The sequence below is a fragment of the Diabrotica undecimpunctata genome, unplaced genomic scaffold, assembly GCF_040954645.1.
Source record: "Diabrotica undecimpunctata isolate CICGRU unplaced genomic scaffold, icDiaUnde3 ctg00002002.1, whole genome shotgun sequence".
Taxonomy (NCBI): Eukaryota; Metazoa; Arthropoda; class Insecta; order Coleoptera; family Chrysomelidae; genus Diabrotica; species Diabrotica undecimpunctata.
Window position 1 is genome coordinate 2,394 of NW_027313028.1, and position 17,655 is coordinate 20,048.

At 33.6% G+C, this 17,655-nt stretch overlaps 1 protein-coding gene across 1 annotated transcript; it reads right to left on the bottom strand.

Moving 5' to 3' along the window:
- Positions 1–7,702: 7,702 nt before the first annotated feature.
- LOC140431791 (KRAB-A domain-containing protein 2-like) lies at positions 7,703–8,227 on the bottom strand. Its single transcript, XM_072519672.1, has one exon. The coding sequence runs from the start codon at positions 8,225–8,227 to the stop codon at positions 7,703–7,705; it is 525 nt and encodes a 174-aa protein (XP_072375773.1).
- Positions 8,228–17,655: the final 9,428 nt, after the last annotated feature.

Below are 17,655 nucleotides of genomic sequence, written 5' to 3' on the forward strand. Positions count from 1 at the left end.
TATCAGGAGATATAGAACAACAATTTTGATTTGATTATTTTAATTTCATATAGTACATAACATTAGTTTTTGAGGATCACGTACGTAGAACAAAATTTTGAGAATCATTATATGAGATATTTTTTGTTGATGATTTTGAGTGTGATTTTTTTTCAATATATAATTTTGTATCTTATATGTTTATTATTCGGTATTCCTTAGGACCTTACCATATCATATGTAAAGCATAGATATTGTAGCACGATTTATACCCATGAGATAGAGGAGTATTAAATAGTGTGATTAAATCATAATTGCATCATTTAAATAAGTTAATTAATTAATCATTAGCTATTTAATTGCTTGGCGCACCTCTGACCTTTTAATATCACATTAATATATACAGTAGTGGGTTAAAAAGTCCTGCATCACCTAAGCGCATTTAGTTTTTGAGATGATAACACAAGTTTTTTGTATATTTTCGCTAACACTTATTTATGTTTGTGCTTGTTATTAGCATTCTATGGTATACCTACCTAATGTTTTTATAATTACTAGCTCAAAATTCTACAGAAAAAATTAAATAAATCTGCCTTGAAGGAATTCTCATAAACCGAGAAAAATATTGAGGAGATTAATAAGTCGTATTACAAGGTATCTATTAAAATGGATCTAATGACAATTTTGCCACCTATCTTTGGACTATATATAACACTGTATGTTACCCTAACACATATATTTGCTCTTTGAATATATAATAAAAAGGACAAACAGTCATCCCGACCAAACCACACAAATTATCGAAAAGCGGACAAAAAGCTGATGAAATCTATTTTACATCCATAAAACGACAAAATCTGAGTCCGCGAAATAGCACCCCCAGTAAACTGTAATCAATCTACAGTAATTAGGACTCAAATATGATGTATGCTAATACAAGGAAAAATCACGGACAGACCGCGTAGTGGGCCAACCACAAAGAAAACTTCTGTTTGGGATGACGCTGCGTTAAGAAGAACAAGTCCTGGAAGACGACGCCTTAATTTCCACCCAATTGTCGAAGCGGTGGGGTCCTGAATCTGTAGGTGGTAAGTGTGAGCACTTCTACTGTGAGAAAAGACTGCTTAGTTTTGGACTTAGAGGATGTAAGACACGAAAGAATTCACTGCTTTCAGAAAAGTGAAAATGCACCGTTTGAAATGGGCTAAAGAACATCGAATCTAGACAGCAGGTAGCAGCGTTAGTTGTACTGTATGGTGATGAATCCTCTTTCAATATTATTATTCATGCTGGAAATGCCTATGTCAGAAGTTTCCTGGTGAAGACTATTCCTCCAAAATGAGTATCTCCCACCAATTAGACATCCAACCTCCGTCATGATTGGGTGTTTTCATGTCCGTTCGAGGAGTATGTCGCTATACGTTGATCTCTGGGAGAATGAATGCTACCAAATACAATGGAGGGGTACTACAGAATAAGATGGTGCGTAGTGAAAAGACGTGTTTGATGAAGAAAAATTTACTTTTCAGGATGATATTGCTTCTTACCATAGAGGCAAATTGGTTTAAAAGCTTATACCTTAATGGCTTTTAAACCCCAAAAGGTTATTTTCCATGTAAGACGAAACTATCTGAACGGCACTCATGCTCTGCGGCGCTTTAACTCCCCCAGCCAAGGTAGCGGTAAGAACCAGGTTGGAGCAGAGGGTGGCTTAATATCGCCGGAAAAGATTAGGATACTACAACGAGCGACAAATGCATATTACTTATTACAATGTTAGAACTCCTTATATCAGACCAGAAGATGATAGAACTGGAGGGAAGAGGCTGAAAATCATAAAATGGGACATCATCGGCCTCAGTGAAAAAAGACGTAGGAAGAAGCCCAAAGTACTTTTAAATCAGGACACGTATTCATTTTAGAGGGAAATGAAGTCACTACACAAGGGTGGAGTAGGATGCATTATACATAGAAGCACACACTAAATTAGTTGAAATTATCAGCATAATGCCCCAGAATTGTATATCATCATCTTGAAAACTAAATGAAAGATATAACCTTACCGGTAATCTAGGACATATACTCCCAACGACTACCCACTTGGATGAAGAAAATTATAAAATTTTATACGACAACGAGCATATTACACAATAATTATAGGCGACTTTAATATGAAAATGGGGTTTAAACATGATGAACTTACCCATTGCTACAGAAGTAGCAATGGGTAGGTAAGTATGGATAATATATGGACAGAGAAATGTACGAGGGCAATATATGCTGAAATTCTTACATCAGGAAAAGTTTATTTATGATGAACTCTTTTTTCGAATATAAAGCGCTCAGCATAAATGGACATGGATCAGCCCAGATGGCAGTTGTCCAAAATTTAAATAGATTATATCATAACAAACAGAAAAGATAAAATAATCAAAGACAGTGAAGGGTACTCACAAAATTTTTCATTAGGAAGCCACCACATGTCAATCCGAACTAGATACTATTAATGTAAATTTTGAAATCACAAAGATTTTTTCAAAATACAAGAAAAAAGATATGTATTCGCAAAAACTCCAACCTGTTTGAAGATACACTAACCAGATATATACACAGACGACATAAAGATGTAGATCAAGCTATTGAGGTCATAATAAAGGTTCTAAAAGGAAACAGGAAGGGAGTGCCTGCCGACTGTTCTGACCCATAAGAAAACTAAGCCAAAATACCAAAGAGACTAATAGGGTAAACAAGACAACTAACGGAAAAATACGGCTCCAACTACACAACCATGAAGAAATTGAATAAGATATCCTGGTCATCCAAAAAGACGTAAGAGAAAACAATATGAGAAATAACTATATATATTTCAAGAAAACAAAAGTTTCAAACTTTTGAGGCAAAATACGACATACCTATAGGCAACCTAAATATCTACTATATAAAACACAAAGATGGAAACATTACTACTGATTGAACCGAAAATCCTTCAGGATGTCGATCCTTTTACGAAGAAATGTATGAGGAGCACGTCACGAGGAAGGCAAGATCTATCCCTGCCAAATCACAAACCAGGGATTAGAAATAATGCCAGAAATGCCAATCCCCTTAGCGATGAGGAAGATAGTGATCAAAAGCGATCAAACTAGGAGGGAAATAAATTATCCAGGCTTTGGCCAAGCTTTTCACCGATGCATCTACCAGAAAAAACTCCTCTCAATGGAACAATGCAGTTATTAATTTTATTACCCATGCAGGAAAAATATATCAGATTTATAAAAACTACCATCCTATAAGTTTGCTCACCACATAACAATATTACTGTACACTAAAATCAAAAAAACACTGGACGCTAATTAGACTTCTATCAGCCTAGAGAACAAGGGGATTTAGATCGGGATATAGCACGAACGACCACTTACTAGTATCAAAGGAACCTGATAGAGAAGTCTGTAGAATACAACAAACCATTGACAGTGATATTTGTCAACTACAAGAAACATTCGATACCATAAGCCACATCTGAACGAGCAATGTTATTAACATAAATGGAAAGACGCTTAGTCATTTGAGAGTGCAGATGACATCGTCCTTATAGCCGATCGTATGAAGATTGCAATAATAAGGGTTTGAAAAATTATATCACGCTTCCTTTGAGGTGGGACTAAAGATTAATATGAACAAGACGCAAATAATGGACTAATCTTGTGCTTAACGAAATATTGCCTGTGATGAAGGATATTGTGAAGACTACATCGTATATATAGTACTTAGGATATGAAATTCGGTTGGGCAGAGATAACCAGGAGATGTGAGCTCCCACGTCACATAGGAATAGCCCTGTGCAGCATTTGGTAAATTAAACTATGTATATAAATCGGATCCACCCCCCATATGCCTCGAAAGGGAAATCTTTTGACCTATGTGTGTTACCAGCCACCTCACTTATGGAGCAGAAAACATTAACACCACAAAAAATGTAGTTTATAAGAATCGCGTGACTCAGATGGCTATAGGAGCGCCATAGGTAGGGTATCTCGCTAAGAAACTGAATCCCAAACAAAGAAATAACGGTCGTAGAACAAAAACAACAGACGCATCGAAAATGGGGCCAGAATTAGGCTGGACTCGTTGCCAGATTTTCAAAATAATCCGATAGACAAAACGTATTTTAGAGTGAAGATCAAGCAAGAAGCAACACGGAGCAGAGGACGCCCACCAAATAGGATGAACTGGACGACCTGAGCGTGTTAGCTATAACTGTATGCAAGCCGCACAGACAGAGGACAGATGGGAAAAAACTGAGGAGACCTATGTTTAGCAGTGGCTGCAACAGGTTGATGATGAAGATCATAGCCTCCTATGAATCGCTTGTCGCTCCGTTAACAATATTTCTTATTTATATTTGGACTATTTAGTTTAATTATGTGTTTTTCCCATTTTGAAAAAGAGAAACCAAACATAATCTGTTATTTCCGATCCGAGACTATCATCTATTCCAGGTCCCATATAGCGACTTGCTTTCTACTAAAATATCTAGAGCATCTTTTTGCCCCTGCTTTTGACGAACTGTGCCTTATTTTGTTGCATCGCAGCCATTTTAGCCGCGCTAATAATTTATTGTTATCTGTCGAGAGTGCATATATATGAGAACTTGACACTGCACTCACTTACCTTACTCACTCATCTCACTCACTAATCCAGCTCACTCACCTAACTCACTCACCTTACCCACTTACCTTACTCACTCACCTCACTCACTCAACTCACTTACTCCTAAGTGCCTATAACTCAATCAATTTTGCTCCGAGTCTCTGAAATTTTAAATGGATACTCTTGAAGAGTTATACTATCGATTAAAAATAATATCATGGTTTTTTATGATGTCCCTAGGGGCCTGCATATGAGGTAGTAGCATGTACAGTTCCTATGACTCACCCAGTATGAATGTTGTTTTCTTATAGTATAAAAATACATCGTTGCTTAACTTGTGAAAAACTGTTTACATGAATTGTTCTAAAAATAATTTTTGCTGGCAGTTAAATCGAATCTTGTAAAATATTGGCCAATATCCAGTTAATCGAAATAAGCAGGAAATGTGGGTACATTTGTAATTTCATAAATCGTGACAACGTACTACGCAAGAAACGTCCGGTTGAAAATTTCCGAAAAAGTCTGATGTGTATTTCCATCCCATAAATATTCGTGACAAACAGATTGAGTACGTACGCCGGGCCAGCTTATAAAAAATAAAAATATTTCCAAGGGCTGAATAATGTTTATAAAAGCAAGATTTCAATGCAATACTGAATGAAACTAACGAACACGAATAGCAGCAACAGAAATTACTTTTAAATACGTTTATTTGTTAGTGCAAAAATTTGCTAAGTGAAGCTACATTCATTAGTGGAAAAACAAAAACTGTTAATAATTACGCGCTATCTCAGAGTTAAAACTATTTTTATGCTAAGTGATGGATTCGACCGTTACTTAATAGCAACAAAACACTGAAAACTTTTTTTTTTAACACTTCCACAAAATTTATTTTAAATTATTATCACTACAGCTGTTTCGGCCAGAATGCCTTTCTCACGTGATCTATTTTTGGTATTTGTTTACACTTTATAGTCTTTAACTGAATAAGTTGAGGAGGGGAGAACTGTTTGTCTCAAGTTGGTCATTCAGAAATTAAGTCTGTATTTTTTAATTTGTTGATTTCCAGAAATTCTAATAAAGAGAGGTTATGGCCTTTATTTTGAATGTAAAGAATATGAAATTTGTCATTAAAAGAATAATTCTGATCTAGAAGGTGAACTGCGTACGTAGAGTCTATTTTTTTATTATTGAAAGCCCTTTTTTGTTTTGCAATACGTTTGATAAAAGTTCTACCAATTTGACCGATAACATCGCCGAAACAGCTGTAGTGATAATAATTTAAAATAAATTTTGTGGAAATATTGAAAACAAAAAATTTCAGTGATTTATTGTTAGATATTTTTATGCAAACTAATAGTAAATAAAGTTTTTAAAGGGATAGAATAAATTATTTAAGTAAATATTTAGCAAATTTCCATAAATAAATCTATTAATTAAAAAAGAATTGCTTATTTATTTTTATTAATTTAATTTGACAGTTTTTAATAAAAAAGATTCTTTGGAACATTTACGAACATTCTCACGGTCATACTGGATAATGGTTTAACAAACATTGTATAGTACGTAAAACGTATGACTCTTTGCAATTAAGAAATATAAAAAAGTTTTGGTACAAGTATATGGATTTTTGAAAATAGGATATATATAAAAAATGTTCGTATAAAAGTCCAAAATAAATTAAAAGTATTTATATATGATTATATATATATATATATATATATATATATATATATATATATATATATATATATATACTGTTAATACGTTACTTATATACGTTACGGTCAATGTGATAAGACTGGTCTGTATTAATAATTACGGGTAAATATTAATAATAACCTTAGCAGTTGATCAATCTGATTAATAATGCCTTTATAATTAGATTAACCGGTTATTATTAATACTATCCTAACAGCTCTGGTAAATGTAATAAAAAACGCATTTTGAGCTTCGCTACTGTTTATTTATGAAACTTAAATAAATAAATAAAGTTAAACACTTAAACAGAACTTATTAATCAAAAAACCTAACTAGACATGTAATAAGTAAAAATAGACAAACACCTAAACATAATTTATCAATAAAAAAAACTTGGTAACAAACAAGTAAAAATAGACTTGTATTTGGTAACAAACTTAAAACAATTTATCAATAAAAAAACCTAAGCATAATAGACATGTTTTTTTTTACTAAAGACACAGAAGTGTACTTACATTAAAATCTGGTCAGTAAGACCAATTATCAATTTGTTTCTAACTTAAATTACTAATGAAATCTTAAAATTAGGTGTCTACTCACTAGTATCTTTCCTATTATTTCTAATAACTAGCATTAAATTTAGCATGCATACTCGCACAACACTTTACTCTGCTTTTCACTCACTCATTATACCAGTTCAAAAGGCTTTGTTCTTTTGAGCCTTCTTTCTAGGTTCGTATTGTCGAGGAGCTGGATAGCCTCGACGTTTACATGATGATGGAGTCGTTGTTCATGGCTCCCTGCAAATTTCTTGATTATCTGATTGACGTCTTCCATCTTGAGGTCCCGGTGAAGGTATAATAGACATGTGATAACTAAAAACAGTTAAAACACTTAAGAAGAAAGGCGCAAAATGTCTCCTGTCAAAATTTTCAATGTGTTTTAAATGTATTCATTTTTTTGGAATCCTGAGAAAACTACTAAGTATTTTTTAAAAAATTTAAACGTAGAAAAAAAGATTACGTTATTACCGAGGGTCTCAAGTCCATCAGAATAAATAAAAAGTTTCTTTTCAATGAAATATTTGCAATTAAAAATAACTGCAACTTATTAAAATAAACATTAAAGAAGTTTTCAGGGACTTTCTGCCCTCGGTAATCATGTAAAATATTTATTAGTTTTCTTAAAAATCGAAACAAGTAAATACATTTAAAGCACATTGAATATTTTCTCAGGCGACATTTTGCGCCGATGCCCTTAAACAAAATTATCAATCAAAAATCCTAACTAGACATTTAATAAGTATTAAAAAACTCGTATTTTGGCAATACATTTAGACAGTTAAACAGAATTTATCAATCAAAAAACCTAACTATACTAAATTTGCAATCAAGATGCAGTAGAAATTTGCACATGCATTATATTCTATTGGGCTGTTAGCGTTATCGGGATATTCAAGATTCGCTAATTGTGAATCCTCGGTTGTACTGTTAACATCCAAATTACCACGGTGCTTTGCTCCATCATCGAACTTATCTGCTAATATTGCTTCTAAATCTTCTTCGCTTCTAATTTCAGTTAAAGTACAAGCAGGTAAGGATTTTTTTAATTCTACTTTAGCCTTACAACCGAATAGTGCTCCATATGGACTACAGCTAAAGCCGGAATGGTAAGCTCTGTTTTTCATAAATTTAATGAACTGTATGCCTTCCGACCACTGACTCGTTTTGTTTATTTCCGGCCATGTGGTCAACATTTTTTCGATATCTTGGTTCGCTCTCTCTATCGAACCTTGCGATTGGCTGTGTCTGGGTTTTCCGTGGACAATTTTCAGTTCATCCCACATTACTGCAGACTTCTTAAATAATCTTATTTGCAAATTCTCGATCAGTATCATTGTGTAAAATATGTGGAGCTCCAAATATGGTACACACTTCAACAAATGGTACGCAACTTCTTCGGCGCGCTTGGTTTTTAATGCTCTGAGCTGGACAAATTTGGTAAGATGGTCTTGATAGACCATAATAAATTTATAGTCACCATCCGCTTGTTACTGCATGTCAATAAGATCCACTTGACATCTCGAATTAAATGCACAACTTAAAATTGGCTTCACAACGAGTTCTTTTTTTGGAATACTCATTTTTTTTTGACACGGTACACAAAGATTTAAGTAATCCTTGACAAACTCCACAGTGATTGTCCTTATATTTCGCCTTAGTTTCTTTCATCATTCTGTTGCGGCCTCCATGTCCAATTGAAATATGAGTCTCGTGAATGATATCGAAAGTTTCCTCCATAAATACATAAGAAACAATATGATTTCTGTCGTTTTTTACTGACACAACGAGTTTCTCGACATTACCAATTTTTACAATATCATACCGTGATAACCGTTGATATTCTTCAGGTGTTTTGTGACAAGTCTTGTCTTTGGTTGTTTTAACTTTCATTAAAAATGCATAATACTCATCTCTAGTGAATAACTGATGATTGTTTCCTTTTGATTTGATTTAATCGCTAAATCGTGCTTTCATGGACTCGAAAATTACTCATTGTAAAATAAGTTAGTAGGTATGCACAGAACACTCGAAACATCACACCGTTTGTTCAACTAAACAAAAATGTTTTACATACACCTAATACAACAATAACAACATAGAACCGCTTCCGACTATAGATTTACTATCACTGTTGAACAAAACAAAAATAAAGGACGCCGCGAAATAAGCAGCTAAATTAAAATGAAAATGGGCTGGACACAACGAACGTCTCGAAGATGGTAGATGGAACAAAGAAGTCGGAAACTGGCGACCGTACGATGCGAAAAGACCAAGAGGAAGACCTCAAAATGCGCTGGAGCGACGATATCAAAAAGAGTCGCAGGACCAATGTGGAAACGCCTAGCACACAACAGGGATGAATGGCGAGAAATGGGAGAGGCCTTTATTGGACAATTCGGATAGAAAAAGGGCTATAAAAAAAAATCACTGTGGTAATACGCGCGCCTTATTTTAACACTGGTATGTCGCAGTGACTAATGCACTTACTTCCCTCCAACCCGCCAGCTTCTAAGAACTTATTGGTATTCAACATTTATGACGTTTACCGTTTGAATACGGGATTTATTAATAATAACCGGTCAATGTGATTATTTCTGGTATATTTATTACTTTTACCTAGCTATTCGGGTTGTATTAATAGTAACCGGTAATTATTAATAATTCCCATTTAATCATATTTACCGTAACATATATAAGTAACGTATATAAATTACGCAATATGTTACTAACTTTTTTTTGTTTTACAAGTATTTATTAATAACAAATTAAGATCTACTTCGTTTAAGCATTTTATCAAAGAATAGAACACTGAAAACATTTGTTTTCTATACTTACACGAAAATTATTACAATTTATTATTACTAAAGCAGTTTCTGGTGGATAGGACATGTAATGCGGATGAAACAAAATGACTCAGCTAGAAAAATGCTCTTTGATAGACCCATTGGTCGAAGAAGAAGAGGAAGATCCAGAACAAGGTTTCTTGATAACATCGATAAAGACATGAGATATATGGGGAATACGTGGTTGGCGGAGGAAGGCGATGGATAGGGACGACTGGAGAGAAATTATTGTGTAGGTTAGGACCTACGCAGGGTTGTAAAGCCAGAATGACGATAAAAGCAGTTTCGGCAGTGCCTTTCTCAAATAATATATTTTTACCCGCCATCGAACAGGTGAAGTATTATTGTAACGCTGTTCGACACGTGGGGTGTGAAAAACTCCAAGTTAAAAATATACTCATTTATATATCTCGTACATTTTCATAATAACATGTAATATTACAGCTTTAGGATACATTACGGTAATAAATTCTAGAAGAACATTTGCTATTAGTTTACTATTGAACACATAGCCAATTATATGAAATAACAATTTTTTTTCTCGAGAAAGAAATTGTGTCTTTTGACCAGAGGATCAATACATTTCTATTAAAATTAATAGTATGAAAATAAGAAACTACAATAGGAGTATCTAGTTTATTAAAGAACAATCAAAATCAAATTCTACATATTATTTATTGAGTTATCAGTTCTTAAAGTTGGAGCAATTTTCGCAGTATGTCACACAGAGTTCTCAACATAAAAAAAACTTCACATGCCTCACACAGGTATCTAGTTTTTCTGTCTCTATTTCTGATTAGGTTTTCTCTTCTTTGCAGGCGGTTCGGAATTTTTACCTAAAAGCTTTCGGATGCTGCTTCGTAACACTCTAGATAATCTAGGGTTACTGATGTTTTTTTAAACAATTGGAAACCCAGTTTCTTCAGGAGAAAAGCCTTCTGGCTATGTTAGGAATATCGTTGTTTTGTCTGTGAATGTTCTGGCTATTGATTCCTGCAGTGTTTAGCATTAAGGCCAGCGACGACTATTGGGTATTTATACGTTGCAGATAGCTCGTCTACTACGTCAACTCCACCTTTGGTCGAATTATAAAAGGAACTAATTTTATGCAGCTTATTATGAGCATATATTACTGTTGTATTATGGTGAAGAGAAGATATAAGTTAAAACAACTTTTCCTTTCTTTGGTATATACGAAAGAATAGTGTATCCGTTCTGAAATCCTGTGTACCTACTGCAGTCAAATTATGAGTCAACCGGCTGTTGTCCCACATACACCTTCATATGGAGTGGGTCGTTCGTACGTGCGTCAACTAATGCAAAAACGTCCATTCCTGTCTCGTCAGTATTCCACAATTTATATAAATGCCAATGGTTATTTCTGAATGCACCAGACAGGTAAAGGTGCCCCAACACAGCCTTGATTTCTATCACAGATATATTCCCATAATGTGGAGAGTTCTTTCAACTTTCATATTTTTTCTGCAATTTGTTGGTTAGTATGCTTAACCAAGTCAGCAATCATTTGTCCATCAATAAATAGCAGGAAGCACTCAATTAGGGTCTTGGCATGTTTTGCATGATTTTTAACTCCCGGTAAATGTGTAATAAGTTTTTTGCTCTTGTTCGAATATTTTAGGTTATTCGGTTTTATTGTATTCCATTCTTTCCGGAAGAATAACAACATTGTCTAACACTTTCTACAACAGCTTGCTGGTTTCTAGTCTCTTCTTCGGGTTCTTTTTTTCAGATTGGTATAATTGTTGTTAATATTTACATTGTCAATATTGTCTTCTGTCTGTAAATTATCTTGATCAATAAATTTGTCTTCATTTTCACACTCTTCGCACATACGCATGAGCTGAGCCTGCTCTTTTTCATAGTCGCCCATTATTTCCAAATCCACGGGAGTGAAATTATGAATAGTATGTGTAAGATGGCTTACCTCTGATAATTACGTCGAAGTACGAAATTAAAACGGACTAAAAACGGACTAAACGAAATAAAAAATAAACTTGTGACTTCCGACACTTGGGGTTTGACAAACACCAGACAACTTGAAAGCGACACCACTTACAGTATATCTAATTGCCGACTGACCTGACTGCATCAGATTGTATACAAATATCTGTTCGAAAGCTACTGAAGCGCTGTTGGAGTGAAATTTGAACTTATAACGGTTATTCTCTGAACTCTGGGGTTTCTCACACCCCACGTGTCGGATGCCGGGTTAATAAGGTTCTAAATCTGTTTTCTTGTGACATATCTTCTTATTTAAATAGTATTGCAATGACAATTAGATTTAATAATTATTATTTAACATTTTGACTTCGGAAATCGTTTTCAAAAATAATTGATAAATATTTTTTTTTTTTGAAAAACAGTGTATAACCACTTAGATTGTTGAAATGGTTATGTCGTGTAAAAATTTTGTCACAAAAATATCTTAAGATCTTTAGTTTAAAAATGTAGAGAATTTGAAATTGGTCATTAAAAGAATGATTAAGATACGTACGTTTATGTTATTTTTCTATTATTAAGAGCGCTTTTGTGTTCTGCTATACGTTTTTTAGAGGTTTTACCATTTGAGCGATGTAAGTTTTTGGACTGTCACTACATGTAAGTTTATATACACTACTGGGTAACTGCACAAATTATCGCGCTATCTCAGAGTCGTAATAAAAGTTAAACTTATAATAAAAGGTTATGAATTAGTATTAATAGTGGTATATGCATCATCCAACGAAAACACGTGTGGCACTTAAGACGACACGGCGAAAAAAAAGTAAATCTTTGATATCAGCAATAGGAAGGAAATTTTTATGTCGGTAGACTTTAATGGGCAGACAGGATCTAAAACCAATGACGCCGTAGTCGGACTATATGGAGAAAGGGATGTAAATAACAATGGAGATAGGAACATATAAATATGGCAGCAATATTGATTAGGTGTACAGAATAGATTTTACAAACATAAAGACATTTACACATATACATGGACTAAGTCTACACCCTAGCAAAAATCAATAATCGACTACATTATCCAGACAGACTTTCCGGCTACGTACGTACGATTTCAGAGTTTACAGATAGGCAGAATGTAAAACGGGTCATTATCTTGTACAAACAAAGAGCATAAATGGTTTTAAGGATGAGTCGACAGCATTCCTCTACATAATGAGATTATGCCGATGGATAGAGCTGACAGAGACCTATGTCCAGCAGTGGACGAATACAGGTTAATGCATTATAATTTTATTTGAAAATCGTAATATATCAAATATTTCTAAAAATAATAAATTTTTATCTATCATCTAGATTATAAATGCTATATTCACGATAAATAACCTATATTTTTTATTTTATTTATTTTATTATCAACTACTATCCACTGTTGACTAAAACATATAGTTAAAAAAAGTATTAATAAAGGCGTTTTTACTGTTTTTAAAATTAAGAATTTTCATTCTTTAAAAATATAACTGTGGTGATATTTTTGGTACAGCTATTGCCATGCGAAGCATTTTCTCACAACGTTCGCTTTGATTTATGTATTTTCTGGTCATAGTCGTTGCACCAAGTTCTATTTATTTTTAAAAACAGAAATTATTATTTGGTATAAATCGCGTATCTGATCAAAATTAATTTGAAAATGTTTAATATATTTTTCTTTACTTTTCCGGTCCTTATCTTTCATCATTATCATAATTCTCTTTGTCTTTATCCACGTGCTGGGTTGACATGGGAACACGATTCTGCTGTCTCTAATTACAACTGTTTCTACCTTGAGTCATATCAATATCAATCCCCTTTACCGACATGTCCTGCCTAAGCGTCTCCACCCTGATGTTCTTTGGACTCCTGTTTTTAAGAGTCTATAATTCAGGAAGTAATGAATAATTTTATTTGAAAATTGATAAATGGCAACTGGACCTACAATACTAATAATTATTGTATATAGGATGTCTGTCATGTGCGCTGTAATATTCCTACAATGGAAAAAATTTAATGGATCATGAAAGTGAAGGTTTAGTTAGATAAAAGGCTTTTTTATCCAATCCATCTATTATTATTAAAATTTCAAATACTCTGTTTTTGTCCACCTAAGTCTTAAAAAATTTCCTCAAGAACTTACTACCCGCTGTTATGTGGTCCAATAATAATGCAAGTAAATAAGAAATTGAGGCTTGGTGCAATCCTATTTTTATATGAAATTTATCAGTCTCTCTTACACCTATCTTAACACTAGTTGATATTCCCTCATACATCTTCTTCTTCTTCTTCTACTTCTTGGTGATCTTTCGATCTGTTTAATTCTGAAGCTGTCTCTGGTTAATTTCTTGAGAGGTGGATTGCCAACTATCCCTCCATCCTTTAGGTGGTCTTCCGGGAGGTCTTGAACCGGGCGGGTTGTTTTCTATGGCAATTTTTGGGAGTCTATTCTCATCCATTCGTCTTACATGACTGTACCATATCCTTTACGCTGCCTTCCCCATCTTACAATATCTTGAATTTTGCACTGCTCTCTAACGTTTGTATTTCTCACCCTGTCTCTTCTTGTTTTGCCCACTATTTTTATTAGGGTTTTCATTTCGGCAACCCTTAGCATCTGTTTCGTTTTGTTGGTATCTTCGCGCACTTCTATGCCATATGTCATGATCGGTCGTATGCAAGTCTTGTAGATTCTAATTTTACTAACTGTGCGCATATACGGATTTGACCAGACTATTTCCCGCAAACGTCCCGACAATGCGGATGCTTTGTTGATCTGACTCCTTAGGTCCTTTACTGGGTCGTGTCTGCTTGATATATCTATGCCCAGATATCTGAATTGTATCACCTGTTGTATGGGGTTGTTTTCAACCACTAACGTACATCTGAGCGGATCTTTTGCTATTGTAATACCTTTAGTTTTGTTGGTAGAAATGGTCATATTTAGTTGGCGACTTATTTAAAAGAACTAAAAAAGAGCTGTCTCTGAAGATCATCTTCTGATTCGGCAATAATTGCTGCATCATCTGCGTTACACACCATACCAATTCTTTTGTTGCCCATTCTGTATCCGAGATTGAGGGATGTTACTTTGTTTATAATTTTGACCATGAGTAGGTTAAACAAGAAGGGGCTTAAACTGTTGCCTTGTCTAATTCCTCCCGGTGTTAGAATATTTTCAGGGAATTGGTTTCCTGTTCTAACTTTGGTTACATTGTTTTTATTTAGGTTATGGACTATCTTTGTTGTGTTGGTCGGCGTTTTATTTTCTATTAATATATTTAGAATGTCTCCCAGGTGAACCCTATCAAACGTCTTCGTCAGATCAATGAAGCAAATATACGCTGGCATGCCGAACCCTCATACATGACTCCCATAATCTTCACATATTTATCGAGAACTGTTTTCTTATTGGGAGCTCACCACAGAATCTGCCGAGAAACTCTATCGCATGCTTTATCAAGATCAATGAATAGAAAATAAGCGTTTGTTTCTTTATTCATGTGGGTTTCCATCAGCTGCCTTATAATAAAATTTGCATCTGTTTTTGTTCCTGATGAATGAAGTAGTCTCCTTGATGTTTCTAAATGTCTTCTTTTATTTGTTTACCTATCAATTAGTTGTTTATTGCATTACTGAGTTTCTCTTCTATATTGTGGTCGTATACACATATATTAATGTGTAACAATAAAACTACCCATTAGGATGTCGGTAGCCAATGTGTAATAATATAGCTATCCGTCAAAAATGATGGGCGCCAATGTTTAACGTATAACTGCAACTTACGTTGAGAGCCAATTATTTTGAGCTTCGACTAGCCCTTGTCTCTCAAGTGTCTTGTCTTAAACGCATATATGAAAAATAAGTTTTTTTGTTCTTCTTCTTTCTCTTTATAAGCAATTCTGCTTGTTCATTGGGGCATTAATACCTCTATGGAAGGTTATCACTCCTTTTGGGCGATCGTCCGATACTTCTTCTGCCGATTGGTAAAATGAGTTTGGCTGTATAAAATGTGAAAATAAAACTTGTGCAAGATGTATTTGAAAATTTATAGTTGGTTTCATGTACTTATTTAAAATATAACTTGTTATATTTGAACGTAGTGTGGTTGTAGATAAATGTAGATACTTGTTTGGATGTAGTCAAAATGTAAGCTAAAGTACTTAAAGGTAGATATGGAGTTATCCATAGTGGCGGCCATGTTGTTATTGCACTTTTATTCCCTGTGGTACCACATATTTTGGAAAGACTCTCTCAAATAGGGGGAAAAGAATAATTTGAAATATGGCTAAAACACTAAAACAAGAAGTCTTTTGTTAGCAACAGCCTAAATTTTAAACATTTCGTTGCTATGAAGTTATAGAGGAACAAAATTTCTTTTGGAAAGAAAAGATCAGACGCAATAATTAAATGAATATAATTATTATTAAAATAAATTAGTTAAATTAATAAATATCCTACATACATAATGATAGGATTAATAACATTGAAAAGAAACGTGGTGTGGAGGTTATGTATAAAATAAATCAAAAATAGAAAATTATAAGAAAGACTTAATTATGTTTTAATGGATTTAAGCCACAATTATTGGTTATGATTGTAATGAAAATCACATTTTTAATGGACTAATATTTGACGTTTCGACTTCCGCTCCGGAAATCGTACTCAAAAAAGGTTTTTTGTACAAATTATAATAAAATGCGTATAACCAAAGATTTAATTGGTTGTGTCATTTTAAAGTTGACATGCTTGACCTATCTCTTGTAGGCCAACCGCCCATAGTGGCTACAACACATTTTTGAGGGTGGTGTTTTTACCCTCAGAACATCAAATTTTTACTGTTGTTGTGTGTTCCAATTTGTATGTTAGTGTAAAAAATTATATCGTAGTTGTAGCTGTGTAACGTAATTGAACAAAAAAAAATTATTTATTTATGTGTGAATTGTGTGTTGCATTATGTGTTGTGTGTTAACTTGTAGATGATATGATTGACCTCCTAGTAATCGGCTATTGTTGGTATATGCTGCCTTTTTTAGTAGCCCTCAAAATGGAAGATTTCCTGAGTCGATATTAGTTAAAATAAAAATGTGATTTTCATCACAATCACAACCAATAATTGTGGCTTAATCTCATAAAAACATAGTTTAACTTAAGCATGCCACAAAAAAGTAGTTTTAGAAACTTTATATAAGAAAGATGTATAAAAGTTATCAACGACAAACCTGAATGAATTAATATGTACTCACTCAAGAGAGATTTAAACAATATAAATTAATTTCGGAACTAATATATATCCTTTTAAAGTGTTGAAAGATATTAAAAAGGATTCCCACTACTATTAAAGCAAAACTGACATTTCTGAAAATAACAGAAGTCACAATTACCAACAGACAAATAATCTTTAACGCTAGTTGGTCATGGACATTTATGAGCACGTAAAGTTTGGAATAAATTCGGTAAACGCTTGATTTAGCCATTGGGTAAAAAAGCTTAAACATCTCGATTTGATTTTTTAGCCCACCCGTTTTCTGCTGATCTTATATTTTTAATGACGTCATCACTATTTGAGTTATGACGTCATTATCATATTTTTCAAATGATAATACCTTATTTGGACACTATTATCGAAAAGAACGCATCTTTTTGTATACAAATCTCATATTTTTGCTTATGTCGCTTATGTCACATAACCGTTTATTTGAGAAATAAAAGATATTTTACTCATATCAAACGTAATTTATAAAAATATAAACAGGACTATAGAAACCTACAAACTATTAAATTAATTGCTCAAATGGACAACCATTTGGCCTCTTGACAATATGCAATATGATGCCGAAGAGTACCAACATTAATTAAATTAATTTCGGTCCTAATTCCCTTTTTAAGTACATTAATACTATTAGGTCTGTTAACGTAAATTTAGA